Here is a 15063-nt window from a genome sequence, read left to right on the forward strand (position 1 = left end):
CAGATCTTGACTTAACCAGCCATTAAGCTAAAGTGTTAGTTCTTCCTGGGCTCTTTACAAGTGAACACATTCTCATTTGAAGTTACAATAATTCTTACCAAGAAAAAAAACCAGAAAAACCTTACAAGTAACACAAAAAATTCATTAACAAAGTAACAGTTAGCCTATTAATGCCCCCTAAATTTTGGTAATGTGTCAAGTGTCCATGAAAGTCTACAGCTTTCCTTCTTCAGTCAAAACCTCCCAATGGTATTTCTTCAGGCATTGCGGGACAGCTGCATGATCCCGAGAGACACCGAACAGACTACGCAGGTGCACTGAAAGCAGCCTGTTTCCCAGTCAGAAGTTGTAACATTTGACACACATTGATAGTTGTAGTTCCACCCCCCGGCACGCACATCCCCCATACAACTTACTGACCTCATGGGGAATCTATAGCCTTTGAAAGTTCTAGCTGGCATGGATTAACAAGGACACGATAAATGCACACTTGTTACCAGATCTGTCACATCTTCTACCCAAAGGGTCACTTTAGCACAAACGTAAGTTTACAGTATGTCAGTGCGTCCAGGCAACCGTTCATGCACACATGCTCCCTCCTCCTCCTCCTGAGTACTCATGGGCAGTCAGAGTTCCTCTACAGCAAGCCCACACCACAGAAAGTGTCTCTGGCTCTCATGAGTCACACTGTGCCAAAGGAAATCCCACATCACCACACGACAGTCCAATCCAAAGCACTGAACCTCCCTGTGCACGCTTCTTCCTTCCGCCAGCACCCAGAGACACAGAACATAAAATAGCCAAACACGTTACAAGCGGCGTAGAGAATGGCTTTTAAATTATGGAAGGAGAAGTATCAGACAATTTTTCCAGGCTGCCAGGGAACTATTTATGTCATAGCTGATCTCTGCCTACTGCTGATATCTTTATCTATTTTCACTACAGCCCACAGTCATTATATTCTAGAAAGTTTTTATCAATTTGTAGAAGCTGTTGCAAAAGTCTTTGAAATTTCACATGGATTTTTTAATTACTTCTTCAGACCACGCAAACACTTACCAAAGGGTGAGTATTTTTTTAATGTTAGAAAGATACCACTTAGGCCAAATTCTGCAACTCTTAAAATCTAAGTTCAGCAGCTACCAGACCTCATCTACATAAACTGAAGAGACCAAGTGCTATGGTATGATCTACAAAGATACAAACCACAAAACTAATACAGAGTTTAGCTTCTCAGCATAGAACTGCTTTATCTCCTCTACAGCAAAGATCAGACCCAAAACAAAGAAAACTGACTAGAGACAAAACTTTCAGTCAAGGACAAGAGGAGCATGTTTCAGAGACAACTGCGAAGGCAAGCTCTACATCCTTGGTTGCCATCACAAGATGTAACCTCAGCTTCCCCTTCCAGCACTCCACCTGCCCTCCTAACACCAGAGTACTTCCACAAACATCAAACACAAAGCAACATGTTATGTGGGCTTAAAAAATAAAAAAGAAACTAAGCCAAAATATTAACCACACTGGATGTCAGCTCTTTCAAAGATGTCAGGTGACTTCCTTTCTCTACTCCACTGGAAGGAGACACACACACACACAGAAACACTGACAGGAATACAAGGCAATTGTACAAATGCCATTAGCCAAGATAAACTGCTTTTTGTCAAGAAACTAGCTAAAACAGGACCACAAACTACGTCCCATGTTGCAACTCGAACTACTCAGAGAAAGCACATAAGCCTCTACTAAGCAATCTCTAGTCTTTTTCCCTTTTTTTACAATCCCTTCAGTTGTGCTCAGGCACAGCTACCTGTGATGACACACACGTAAGCTGAACATCCTGTCTGATTCAGCACGAAACCCCCAATGCAAGGCATCATGAACACAGAGCTGTACAGTCTATCCAGTAACTACCTGCTTACTTTCCATTAGAGGCATGAACATCCTCCTCTTCACTCACACACATTACTATTTAAAATTACAAGCACTTTTTCACTGCTCCAGTGTAAAAACTCACAACAAGCACTAACTGAGAAAGCAGTTAGGAGTTAGTTCCATGGTGGAACTCCAAACTGCAGAAGAGAATAAATACAGAGCACAATTTCCAGGAAGACCCTCCTACCTGGGACCTGATTTGTGACACTGGCATGACCCTATATTTCTGTTTCCAGTTCACAAAAAAGAACAAAGCCAGGAAAACCTGCATTTAGTTTGCACTTCTACTCCAAACATATAACTTAATATACTCCGCAGCTAAAAATCTCACTGTTCAAGTAAGTAAAATGGACTTCTAAACAGCCTACCATATATTTTTTTTTTTATTTGGATCTTAAGACTCCTTTGGTGTCACTTGCTGAGAAATATGCTCACTGTGAAGCTTAACTATACAACTTCAGCCATCCCTTCAACTCAGCATGACTTGAAATTACATAGTTCACATTAAACAGAAAATACAGCACTTTGGCAAAGCATCAACCCAAGTTTGCCATCTTCTAAAAGTGAATGGCCATGAGCTACCCCATCCTTTCCAGAGCTATAATCATATATGGCTCTTTAATCCAAATTACATTAAAAGAGAGACACTGAGCCACTACTGACTGTCTCTTTCCCAAGGTTATGAGGACACTTTGCTTAAGCTTAGTAGACCACACCTTAGCAGAGCCAGCTGCTTCAGGGGTGTCAAGTAGGACTATACAGGAAGATATGTTTAACTGGATTTCGCAGAGCTGCACACGTTTTTCCTGCTCAGATTCTTGATCTGGACACAGCACAGATTTAAACATTCTTTAGCACCATGCTTAAACCACCAAATCTTACCTTAAAGTTCTTCTTCTGGTCCAAACCACACACTTAAATTTAGGTAGACTACTTTGTCTCCAAAGTTTAGTTACTAAGCTTTTCACACTTCCCTTGACAAGAAACACAATAATTAACATTTTAAGATTATATCTTTATCATCTATTAACAATAATACAATATTTAGATTAAAATGGCTCAAAAACCACTGTTCTCCCTCAATGCAGTTAATAGCATTACTTTTCAAAATACTTTTCTTACTGGGAAGAGCCAAAAAAGCTGTACCTCAGGAAGTACTCAGTTATGCTACAGTTTATCAAAAAAGTCAAAAAGCACTCAAAAGCTTCACATCCCACATTACATGTGACTTTTCTCAAAGTCATTATTTTAAATTGGTTTTGTAACAAATTACCGTTTCCCCAAATTAAAGTGGGAGGGGTTTGCAGAAAATGTGGAATACTTCAGTTTTTGCAGGTTTCTTCAGCTCCTTCTAGCCCGCTGAGCTAGAAGAACCTTGAAGATCTGTGTAAGATGCCTCCTCTGCTGGTTTTGGCTGGAGTAGAGTTGATTTTCTTCACGGTGGCTGGTATAGGGCTGTGGTTTGGATTTGTGCTAAACACAAGATTAATACAGAGATGTTTTTGTTATTGCTGAGCAGGGCTTACACACAGCCAAGGCCTTTTCTGCTCTTCATATTCCAGTCTGGGGAGGAAGCTGGGAGTCCATGGGAGGTTGGGAGGAGACAGAGCAGGGGAAGGAAACTCAAACTGACCAGACAGATATTCCAGACGATACAGCATCATGCTCAACACGTAAACTGGGGGAGAAGAAGAAAGCAGGGAAACGTATGGAGTGACAGCATTTGTCTTCCCAAGTCACTGTCACCTGTGATGGAGCCCTGCTCTCCTGGAGATGGCTGAACACCTGCCTGCACTGCCTAAAGCAGCGAATTAATTCCTTGTTTTGCCTAGCTTGTGTGCACAGATTTTGCTTTCCCTATTAAACTGCCTTTATCTCAATCCACTAGTTCTCTACCCTTTACCCTTCTGATTCCCTTCCCAATCCCACTGGTGGGGGAGTGAACGAGCAGCTGCATGGTCTGTTGGCTGGGCTTAAACCATGATACTCACCTAAAAATAGGTGGATTTACCAAATCCACAACTGGTAATTCTACTTCTCCACCATATTTCCAGTGGCAAGCTCAGGTTTTGCCACAGGACCATAGAGTAGCCATTTAACCATAAATTACTATACGTACTAAAGGGAAAAAAAGAAGAAAAAAATATTAAGTATTTTCCAGCCCTGGAAACTTAGTAAGTTTGCAGAAAAGGAAAAAAAATACAAAAAATTAAAAAAACATGGCACAGACATGAAGTTACTAAGTTACCTAGCTGCTTCACTGGATTTGGTAACAACAGCCCTAAGACAGAACCCAGATAAAACATCTTCATCCTCATCCGTTACTTCTTGGTGACAATAAAAGTGAGTGTGATGTACTCTATAATCACTATAATCACACTTCGCACAACTAAAGCTAATAGAAATATTTCTTCTTTCCTCTGGGCACCCACTACCAGTTACAGACAAGTATTCCTACTCACCTACTCAACACTACACTTTTTAGAAGAACCAGTACTGCCAAGAGGGGCTGGACACACAAATTACTATCTTCAGAAACAGGTTTTCCACAAACCTCCTCTCTGTTTGGATGACAGACTGTCCTCATACACCCTCCAGTAAGAGGATTTCTGCAGAACAAGAGTGTGTGTGAGGTTAACTTCTGGGGATGACAAGAAATCACAGCAGTGCTGCACACCTAAACACTGGCTTGCAAAAGTTTATATACCACTCTATTGCAAAGTGAACGCATAAGAGAACTGGAGTAAAAACATGATACTCTCTCTGCATCATAACCAAAAATACAGTTGCTACTAAGATTAGATTATCTTGCTTTAGTATGTGGTAACAGCATTACTTCCTTACTCCAGAATAAGATGACAGGCCAGTCTTTACTTGCTTGATAAGAAAACTTTACCGTTACCACTTGGCGTTTGGGCATAAGTCCACAGGTCTGTGATATTCACTTACTGTTCACTTAGCAGAAACCTTTCTTTGAACCTGAGAGGGCTTAGAAAAGCAGAAGGATTTTTTAGCTCTCACACACAAATTCTCACATTTCTGACTATTTAAGCAGACGCTTGACCAACTGTGGCACACAGATCTTGGCCATGACCAGGCTCTTACCAGAACACACATCAACAGCAGTGTGTATCCAACTCTCAGACTGCTTCTCAAGTCTTTAGCTGCACAGTTTTGCTCCCATTTCAAAATGAGTGCAGCAATCCATCATTTATGTTCCCTCTAATATAATACTGTTTCTATTTATCCAGAAGAAACAGCATGTGTTAAAATTACTGCCCACATAGGTGTGCTGGGCCGTATTCCTGCCAGCCTGACACCAGCAACTGTGATCTTATCTCCACCTCCTGTGCTGGTGCCACACAGGAAAAGAAAGCCATACTAGCTGCAACAGCAAGGAAAGTTTCAAAAAAGTCCTTATGGTTAGGCAAGCTATAGGAGATTTACTTAAGACAGGAGGCATAAGATCAGACATGCCTATCACCTAGTTCTATGTTGAGTCATCCTGGTCCATGCTGCTAAGTAACACATAGTCTGCCAAGAAGCAACTAAGTTCCTTTTCTATTTCAACACACAAACGGGCCAAACAAGAACCTTTATCCAAACCAAGGCATCAACTTCTAGCAGTTTCAACCAGCTCATCAAGTCTAAAGGTTTTTCCAAGCATATTGGTGTCAATATGTCAGTAAAAGAAGAACAAATATTTGCAGAACCAAACGTGTTTCCACAAAGTCATAACTCTCACATAAATTGACTGGAACTACAAGAAACAATCCATCCCCCTTTAAGCTTATATATGAAACAGAACTGTTTTTCTAGAGCTGTGGATGGCTCAACTCTGGCAGTGTTCAAGGCTAGGATGGACATGGCCTTGAGCAACCTGCTCTTAGTGGGAGGTGTCCCTGCCCTGGGAGGGGGAGTTGGGTCTAGATGATCCTTCATGTCCCTTCCAATCCCTTAACATTCTGTGATTCCACAGTGGCTGGCAAGCTTTTAGCTACCATTACCAAGACAACTGTACAATTTACAGCTATAATGACAGTAACTTCCACTGCTCCAAGAAAAGGCTACATTAAAAGATATTGGATGCTTCTTCCCACAGTAGAATAGAAGCACTTCAATATACAAAGAATACCCAAAACCTTAACAAAAAAAGCTAACTCTCCCTTTTGGTTATACCATTTTCCATTCATATACAAGTATCACCACCTCCTACCCCTCCTCAAAAAAAAAAAACAAACAAAAACCAAACCTCAGAAAAGAGAAGTAAAAGCAAATTTACTTCCTTTTTCAAATTCACTTCATAGATGTATAGCTTTCCCAGTTTACATCAGCTCTGCCTCATTAAGAGGTACATGGTGCTTCCTACAGTGACCCCACCTTTTCCCATACCTTCTGCACCTTTTATCTCTTGCTCTGAGAAGAAACAGCTCACAGGTTAATAATAATGAATATTAAATAAGAAAATTTAATCAGAACACTCCATACTCCTTTTTCCCTCCAGAAAATCAATAAAGGCTTGTTTTTTTTATGTACCCAGCTTTCAAATCTGGTCATAGTCAACCAAGGAACTCAAATGCACGACTCTAGGAAGCCAAATAAGAAATGGAAAAATGCAAAAAATAAAAGCAAGCCATCTGAGAACAACATAGGTAGCATAGAATTGAAGTACATGTCCTTACTTTGAAGAGTGGTCACAAGGCAGGACAGTACCTTTCAACAAGTACCCCTGTAAGTAAAGCAAAGTTTTATTTGAACTTAAGAACCTCAGAATACTGGAAGGGGAGACAGCAACCTAGTTTTATTCAATAAGAAAGAAATTACTAGTCATGTTTAGTTTTGCATTTGTGCTGCTGAAATAGAATGGTCCTCAAGTTAGATGCAGATGTGCTCTGACAGTAGGAAAGACCAACACAGAACCAGGAAAAACAGATGAGCCATGTGCCAAAGCAGAACACTCTGGAAAAAGCAAACAAGAGGAGTACAAATTTTACATTCTTCAGTTGAGCAAAGTCTACTTCTCAAAGAAATAAAACCATACAAGTCAGATGAGGATGTTTAAAAAAAAAAAATTACCCCTCAAGAGAGAAAGCATCCCCAGTACTGCTTCCCAACTCTGTATTTCCAACACATTTTCAGTTAAGGTGAAAAAGGCACCACAGTAGCTCGCTTTCAGTTCTCAAAGTCTCTGTGGAAATGCAGCTACCACTGTCTCTCACTACTGAGACTCTTCTTCCAGGCTGAAATTACCACACAAAACTTGTGAAGAATCCTCAGCATAAACATGAGAGAGGAAATACCCAGTGCTGCACAGTTCTACAATTTATTCTAAAGCACATTATTATACTAAGCTACTGATGTAAAGAAGCATACCACTAGCAAGTTCTTTCATCGTAAATGCAGCATCTGCTGCACCAGTGGATTAAACCCTTGAGTACTTAAACCAAGTACTAACCGGGTTTTGAATTAAAGACGATGCTGGTTTCATTTGAAATTAGCTCTGAAGATCAACTGTCCAGGCTGGTAAAGCCAGCCTATACAGCGCTTATCCCTGCTTGGGCAGTTCAAGAGAGTACAACATGCATCGTAAGACCTTTATTACCTCTATTTTCCTTAATAGCTTAGTTTAGAGGTGAGGCACAGATTAGCTGAATTGGCCAAGCTGTCCTTAATAAAAGCCTGTCACAGCCTGTACCCACAACTAAGCCAGCAACTAAATACATGCAGATGGTATCTCACCCCACCACACTTCACATCCCCCACCCCAACCCTCTGGCAGGGCTGTGTGTCAACCCCAGGGCAGTCAGTTCCAGGTGCATCTGACACCTCTCCAAGTGAAAGCAAACTGTGGCCTACACTCTGCTGCCAAAGGGATTGAGAAAAATGCATTAGCAATATCAGTTGCACACCACATGGCTGCCTTTGATTCCGGCTGTTATTGAAGTTCCAGCATGTCCAGTACAGCAGGACTCAGAGGTGGTGTGACTTCATTCAGGCCACAACAGTTTACTGTCAGCCTTCGTTCTCCATAGGACTTTCACACTGGCCAAATGGGGCTGTTAAAGCATAAGCAGGTCCTTCTGAGCACTCCTGGGCTCTGGAGTTGACCAGTCAGCTTCTGGGCAAGAATCACAGTGTCTCTGCTGGGGCTAGGAGAGACACCAAAAGCCCACTGGTACCCTTTTGGGCCCCTGAAATGTACTCTCCTGAGGTACTCATCCTGTGCCAAGGATGCCCAGGGCTTCTGGGGCCATCACAGTAAGTGCTTTTGCCACTCACTCCCAGTTAGGCTCACTTTAGCCTCCCAACACAGGCAGCTATTGAGATGACCTTGTCACTTCAGAAGTACAAATAGGTTCTGTCCCTTTATAGCTTGTCTATGCACTGGTGTCTGCTAGAGCTTTATACACCTGTGGGTCTGACATGCTAGGCCATCGGATCTACAGAGTCCAATAAAAATGGTTGTCCCTCTCCTCCACCTGGCTGGAGCAGAGCCCCTCTACTTCTCGTCACTGGACTGTCCACTTACTTCATATAAAGAAAACAGGATTAGAATTTCTTTCCACAGAATTAGGAATAAGATAAGACCTTCCACTCTGGTGAACTGTCCACTGGAGACGGAAGGAGCAACTTTCCTGGTAAAAAAAAAACATTTGGGATTGTTTTTCCCTACAACTCAGGTACCAATTCGTCTAGGGTTTAAGACAGGTTTTCTATCCCACTTTCTCATGTCTGCTCTGTGATCCCTCAGATAAAAACAGAGAGCAACCCACTTGGTCTACCCTCTACATCCTCTCTCGAGCAGAACACTTACTGTTAATAGCAGAGATACTGGGCCATACAGACGGAGAGTAGGATCTATCTTTGTTGCTGTAACTTCTGGAACAGTTTTTCCCATTTTTCAAGCAGTTTTTCCACAGCAAAGTCCATAGTGACTCAGTACTGCCAGAACAGGCAAGCCACTCTGCCACTGTCTCTTAGTCTCCCCAGCTACCCAGCCTTGTCTCATTACCACCAATAAACTGGCACACAAGGATGGTGCATGGTGCACTCCACACAAATTACCACCACCATGGGTGATGCACACTGGATTTCACCTGGATCTGTGGGTAACTGCACACTGTTTTCATCGTAATAAATGATCTCTAGCATATTCCCTCAGGTACTGGACATGGTGGTCCACTTGCCTGGGTGACATATAACATCTCCCTTGAAGAGATACCTTTCCTTCACACTTGACAGGAGTCACCTCCAGAGGCTGATGACTTGCGTCATTTTCCTAACTGCCTTGTTAATGCCCCCTTCTCCAGAAAGCAATCCCAGCTGCTTCCTTACCCTAGAATTCCAGGCTACTAGCCCTGTTATTGCAGCACCAGAGCAGGCAGATAACAATGCACTCATCTGGATGATGGCTGAAGTCACTTCACATATCCCACGGCTCACTCAGGGACAGGTACTGAATTGTTCTCTCTTTTCTGTCTTTTTGTTCTACTCTTGGGATAGCCCTGCTTCACTCAACTTTACTATGAGCTGACTTCTGTGTCCATTTCTTCTTGTTTATACAAGTGACTGATACCTGTAAGGGTTGTTTCAGCTGCAATGCCTGCCACTGGAGTTGGAGCCTGTCACCCTCTTGTCAGATTTAAAGACCTTCTCTTCCCTCCAAAGGTACTGAGTAGGACTTTCCCCTCATTAAGCCATACTGGCTCTGACCAATACCTGTATTGTCCTTCGGGTGTTTTTCAATAATTCCCAGAATACTCTTCTCCACACTTACCAGTCACTGAAGTAAGAATGAGAGGCCTGTAGTTTCCAGGATCACCTTTGTAGTCTCTTCTCTTGGGAAAATGTTAGCCAGGTTGCAATCAACCTCTCCAGATTCCCACAACCATTTAAAAATCACTGAAAGAGATCTTGCAATGAATGACATCAGCCAGCTCTTTTGAGTACTCTTGGCTGAATCCCACCAGGCCCCACAGACTTTTAGGGATCCAGCTGGGAGTTTTTCATTGTCATAGCCATGCTCCTCCAGCTCAGGGTGCTGGGACATGCTTAGCCCATTTTCAGTGTTGACAAGAGAGGCAAAGAAAGCATTAACATCTCAGCCTTGTCTATGTCCCTGCTTGTGAGGTGACCATCCTCATCCTGTAATAGGCCAATGTTATTTTTGCACTGCCTTTTGCTACTGATATATCAAAGTAAAAACCTTTTTTTTTTTTTATTCTTCTGACAGTCACAGCCATCTTTTAACTCCAGCTGAGCTTTGGCTGCACAAAATTTCTCCTTACAGTGGGGAGCATCTCTGTATTCCTCCCATGTTACTAACACAATGCTTTTAAAATTTTATTCTAATGTGTTCTAGTCAGGTTTGTTATTATCTGAACTTATCATACCTATCGGGCACCAGAAAAAGACTGTCATGTTTTAACACCAGTCAGCAACCAAGTATCACACAGCCACTCATTTGCTCTCCCCTCTTGCCAGTGAGACGGCAGTAAGATTGGGGGAAAAGGTAAAATCCATGAGTAGAGATAAAGACAGTTTAATAGTGAAATAAAGTAAAATAAATAATAATAATAGTATAGAAAGAGGGAAAGAGGAATAAAACCCAAGAGAAAGAAGTGATGCACAATACAATTTCTCACTGCCTGCTGACTGATACCCAGACTGTCCCCAAGCAGTGACTGGCCCTTTCCAGCCAACTCCCCCCAGTTTATATACTGGGCATGATGTCCAAGGGTACGGAACATATCTTTGGCCAGTTCAAGCCACCTGTCCTGGCCATGCTCCCTCACAGCTTCTCCTGCAACTGGTTACTGGCAGCACATGAGACACTGAGAAAGTTCTTGGTTTAGGGTAAACACTACTTAGCAACAACTAGAAATCAGTGTTATTCAAAGGATTCTCACACTAAATCCAGAACACAGCACAGCACCAATTAACTCTATCCCAGCCAAGGTCAGGACAAAGCCCTAGAGCCAACCACACCAAGGGTACCAAATCACCTTCAGATCTGGGTATAATCTTCAGTCTGCCTCCCTTTGGCCAAGCAAGGAATCCTTTTAGCATCTAGATGCTTCTGGATCATAAAGGGTTATGATCATAAAGGTCTATTCTGTCTAGCCACAACCCTCAGATGCACAAGGACCCTGGTTGGGTCTGTGGGTTAATTTTTTTTAATTGATAGGGAATCCCCAAGTAACCAAGTAAGCTGGCTTTAAGACTTTGAAAAACCAGGGCAGCAAAGAGTGAACTTAATGGGAAGCAGATCTGGCCCGCTATTTTAAGTAATCTTTAGACAGGTGGGGGGGGGGGTGGTGGGGTGGGAAGAGGGTGGATGGGGAGAAGAATTAAAGTTTTGCTTGAAGACTCTCCAGTGGCTGGGAATGCTACTTTGCCCTTAACGTTAATTATATCTGTCCTAGATTTCCAATCCATTCCAAAGGAATACCGGTATTAATTCTTTTACGGGGTGAGTTCAGTGTCATATAGTGGTTTAAGTGTCGACAGTATATCATGCTTGAGTTCACAACTGGCCACACCATAGGTGGATACTTTGCACACAGCAATCAGGAAACTGCCTCCTAGTAGAGAATGATCACACTTCAACACCAGGGAAGTAACACTGCACTCAGGAAAATCGTGAGTTTAACAACCATTTATTTTCCTAGATGGCATACCCGTAACACTATCTCATTTATACAGACTTTAGGTCTCTGGTTCCTCTTGGTGGGTTTCTTTTCCTTTAAATAAGAAACACCAATGGACTAACACACTTGCGTTAGTTGGGTTAAAAAAAATCCCAAGATTTATTTACACTTCATACCATTTTCTCCCTGTTCCCACTGGAAAGGCACAGCTGCAGGACAATGAGACATAAATCAGGAAAAAAAAAAAAAGATAAGCATGGTATCTGGCACTTCCTTGAGCTGCAAGAAGCATAAGGAAAAGCATAAATTTTTTTCAGGGACAGACCGGAGCAAGGGACAGCTACCTGGTACCTTATGCTTGGACTTTAGAAGAAGGGTTCTTTGTATACGTCCTGTTAAGTAGGAAACAACTTCAACATTTAGCCTAACATATTCCTCTTCAAAGCTTCAGGGGTGAAGAAGCATTCACAAGTCCCTGCAAAGCAAAATTCTATGCTAAAAGCTATGTTCATATAGTACTAAGCATGTACACTTAAATCAGGAAGCAGAGCTCCCATCTGCCATATTCTAAGTAAACAGCATTATTACATAGCTCTTAAAAAAAAGGCTTATAGTAGTGTTCTGCTACCTTTGTTTCTCAGCATCATAGACACTGCAAACACCAAAAAAAGCTAAGACACTTAAAAACAATTACTACGTTCATGAAATCACAACAAGCTTATCAGTAAAGAGACTACAGTGAACCTGTAGGCAAAGATGGTGTACAGTGGTCAAGACAACTTCTGTTACAAAAGCAGTGACCATCTCAAAGATCAAGACAATCATCTGCCCTCTCCTCGTGAACTCTGGAATCTGATCAGGAAAAATTGAAGTACTTTCTCCATTAACACTACAGGTCTGTTTCAGACTCCAAAGAATCAAGCACAAAGCAAACCAAGCACAAGCAAAGAGCACGATGGCTTTTAGGCTTATACAGAGAAAACTACACTTTTTGCAGAGTATTGCTCAAACAACACCTCTTTCATGTGCTCTTATGCCCACCTTTCAATTTTTTTTTCTTGCCAGCTTCTTTTCCTCTAAAAAGCATTAACACTTAACACCAAACTCAATGAAGTATATTCTTTCCTACTGTTCACACAGAACAGCTGGGCTACAACAAAGTTGCTGAATACCTGTTATATCAAGTCTGAATTCTGACTATTTGCTTACTGAGAGCTGCAAGAGCTAGTTAGCAACTTTTTTTTCCCTACTCTGGAAAAAAATCTCGGCTTCACAGAGATGACTCTATGATTTTGCAGTGATTCACTCTAGTACACAATGAGATTCAAGCATTTCACATCCTCTTCACTGCTGCCACATATAACCTTAGGAAATAGAAACTTTCACAGCATGTTCTGAAATACAGGCTAACATGTATTCCCGTCTTCTAACCAAGAAGAAGAACAAGCTAGTTCCACTGAACTACACAGCATAGCAAGTCCTACGTAGACATTAGTCACTTGCCCCGTTCTACAGAACACTGCCACACCTTAGACATCGGGCACTGAATAAAACCCAGCCTATTACGTACTCATTCATAAATTGTCTTCAGCAAAATCTGGGCAGCTGAAGAAGCTGCTGGACGCACACAACACTAAAATCTAAAATTCTAGACTGTGCAGTCCAAAATCAAGTCAATATTCCCACACACGCATGCCAGGACTGCGATCTACTGTGTTTAAAAGCACGCTCCAGTTAAAACTGCTTCAGTTTGGCAGTACCATTCCCAAAAGCTCATCTAGGACAATTATTTACAACCACCAGCTTCCAGGAGGTGTTGTCAAGGAACCCTGCTACTGTGTTCTAAACTGACAAGACAACAGAGAAAATCTTCAAGTTCAAGCGATCGTTTTAAGGGATTTCTGCCTGGGCTGTTTCAAGGACCTTTTATAAAACAAGGGCGAAATTATAAACGCATCTTACATCAACAACAGCTCTGTCCGACTGCATTTCCCAGACAGAGAAACTGCCCACGGAAGACCCCGCGCACACGGGGCCCTCTCGGACACCCCGACAGCGAGGCCTCGGCCGCGGTGCAGAGCCGGGGGCCGCCGCTGCCCGCGCACCTGTCCCTCGCCCCCGAGCGCGGGTTCGCGCCTGCCCGCCCGCCCGCCGCCGGGAGGGACGCACACCGGAGCGGCGGAGCGGCACACTCGCACGGAGAGCGCAGGAGCTGGGGTTAAAGAAAAATTTTTTAAAAAATAAAATAAAAAGAAACAAAAAAGCAAAGGAGGGGTCGCGGGATGTGGGAAGGGGCTGCCCGCGGCCCCGCTACCGGCACAACTTTCCCCAACTCCAGGCGGCGACTCGCCCCAGCGGCAGCCGGGCCTGCCCCTATCCTGTCCGGCCGCCCGCCCATCAGCCTCCACCGCGGAGCAGGTGGGCGACAGGGACGGCCACTGCAGCGGAGCCCTCGCCCGCACCTCCCCCGCCGCCGCCGCGCCGGCGGGGACGGCCGCTCGCTGCCCGCACGCCCGGAGCCCCTCGGCAGTCGCCCTCCGTTTACCTCCTCGCCGCCGCCGCCGCTCTCCTCCGTGCCGTTTCCTACGCTCGCCATGTTCCCTCTCCGCTGCCCGCCGCGAGAGATCTCTGCGGCCGCCGCGTCCCGTCCACTGCTCACAACCCAGCGGCGGTGCCGCCCCCCGCCCTTCCCGGCCGCCCCCGCTCGACCCGGCCTAGTCCGGCCCGGCCCCGCTGCTCCCCCCGGTCCGTGCGGGGCCGCACCCTCCGCCTCCTCCTCCCGCCCCGGCCGCCCCGCGGCTCCGGCGGCCGCGCCCCCTCGTTTGCATGGCAAGGACTAGGACCCGCCCCTGCCGGTCGCGCCCCGCTGGCCCTTGGCGTCCGCCCCCGCCGCCCCGCCCGCGCTGCCTCTGGGCCGGGGCGGCACGGGATGTCCCGGAGCCACCGGGCCCGGGGGCGGTCGGAGGGTGCGGCTGGACGGGTCGGAGCAAGCGGAGCGTCGTCCCAAACTGCTGCCGAGGCCCCCGTCCTTCCTCCGTCCTGCAACCCCATCTCCAGCAACGCTGCGGCTTCGCGCCACCGTGAAGGGCTTCACTGGCCGAGTTGCCGCAAAGATTCTCGCCGGCGTTCCCGCGGTGTCCTTCCAGTCCCCGAGTTTCGTGAGCGACAGCCCGGTTCGGCACACCTGAACCAGCGCAGCCGGACTGGTGTTCTGTGCCGGGCGGCAACAGCCTCCGCCGGGGTCTGCCCTCCGCCCGGCCAGCTGCTCCCGGGAAGGGCAGGGCGGGCTGTGCTCCTGTCTGGAGGGGCCTCGGGTAGCACTGCGTGCACACCCTGCAACTCCGATGGTGTCAGTCAGCTACAGGTATTCCATATCTGATGTCCGCGAGAAACGTCAGCTCCCAGTGGCCTGGCTCTGGAAGAATGGTTTCATCACCGTGCTGGCTAACTTGCAAAGTTCACAGAGCAGCCAGTTCTC

The 15063-nt window shown here is 44.9% G+C and overlaps 1 protein-coding gene across 2 annotated transcripts in view; it reads right to left on the reverse strand.

Annotated features, from left to right (window-relative positions):
* Window positions 1-14270, reverse strand: part of TTC39B (tetratricopeptide repeat domain 39B) — a 76396-nt gene extending 62126 nt beyond the window's left edge. The window contains exon 1 of one of the 2 annotated variants that reach the window (XM_069001169.1): window positions 14131-14270. In XM_069001169.1, coding sequence (XP_068857270.1) covers window positions 14131-14181 — 51 coding nt within the window. In that variant the 5' untranslated portion in view covers window positions 14182-14270. Of the gene's footprint in view, window positions 1-2817; window positions 2837-14130 lie in introns of those variants that run through there. The other variant, XM_069001170.1, reaches the window with a different exon arrangement.
* Window positions 14271-15063: the final 793 nt, after the last annotated feature.

This window comes from Aphelocoma coerulescens, assembly GCF_041296385.1.
Source record: "Aphelocoma coerulescens isolate FSJ_1873_10779 chromosome Z unlocalized genomic scaffold, UR_Acoe_1.0 ChrZ, whole genome shotgun sequence".
Classification (NCBI taxonomy): Eukaryota; Metazoa; Chordata; class Aves; order Passeriformes; family Corvidae; genus Aphelocoma; species Aphelocoma coerulescens.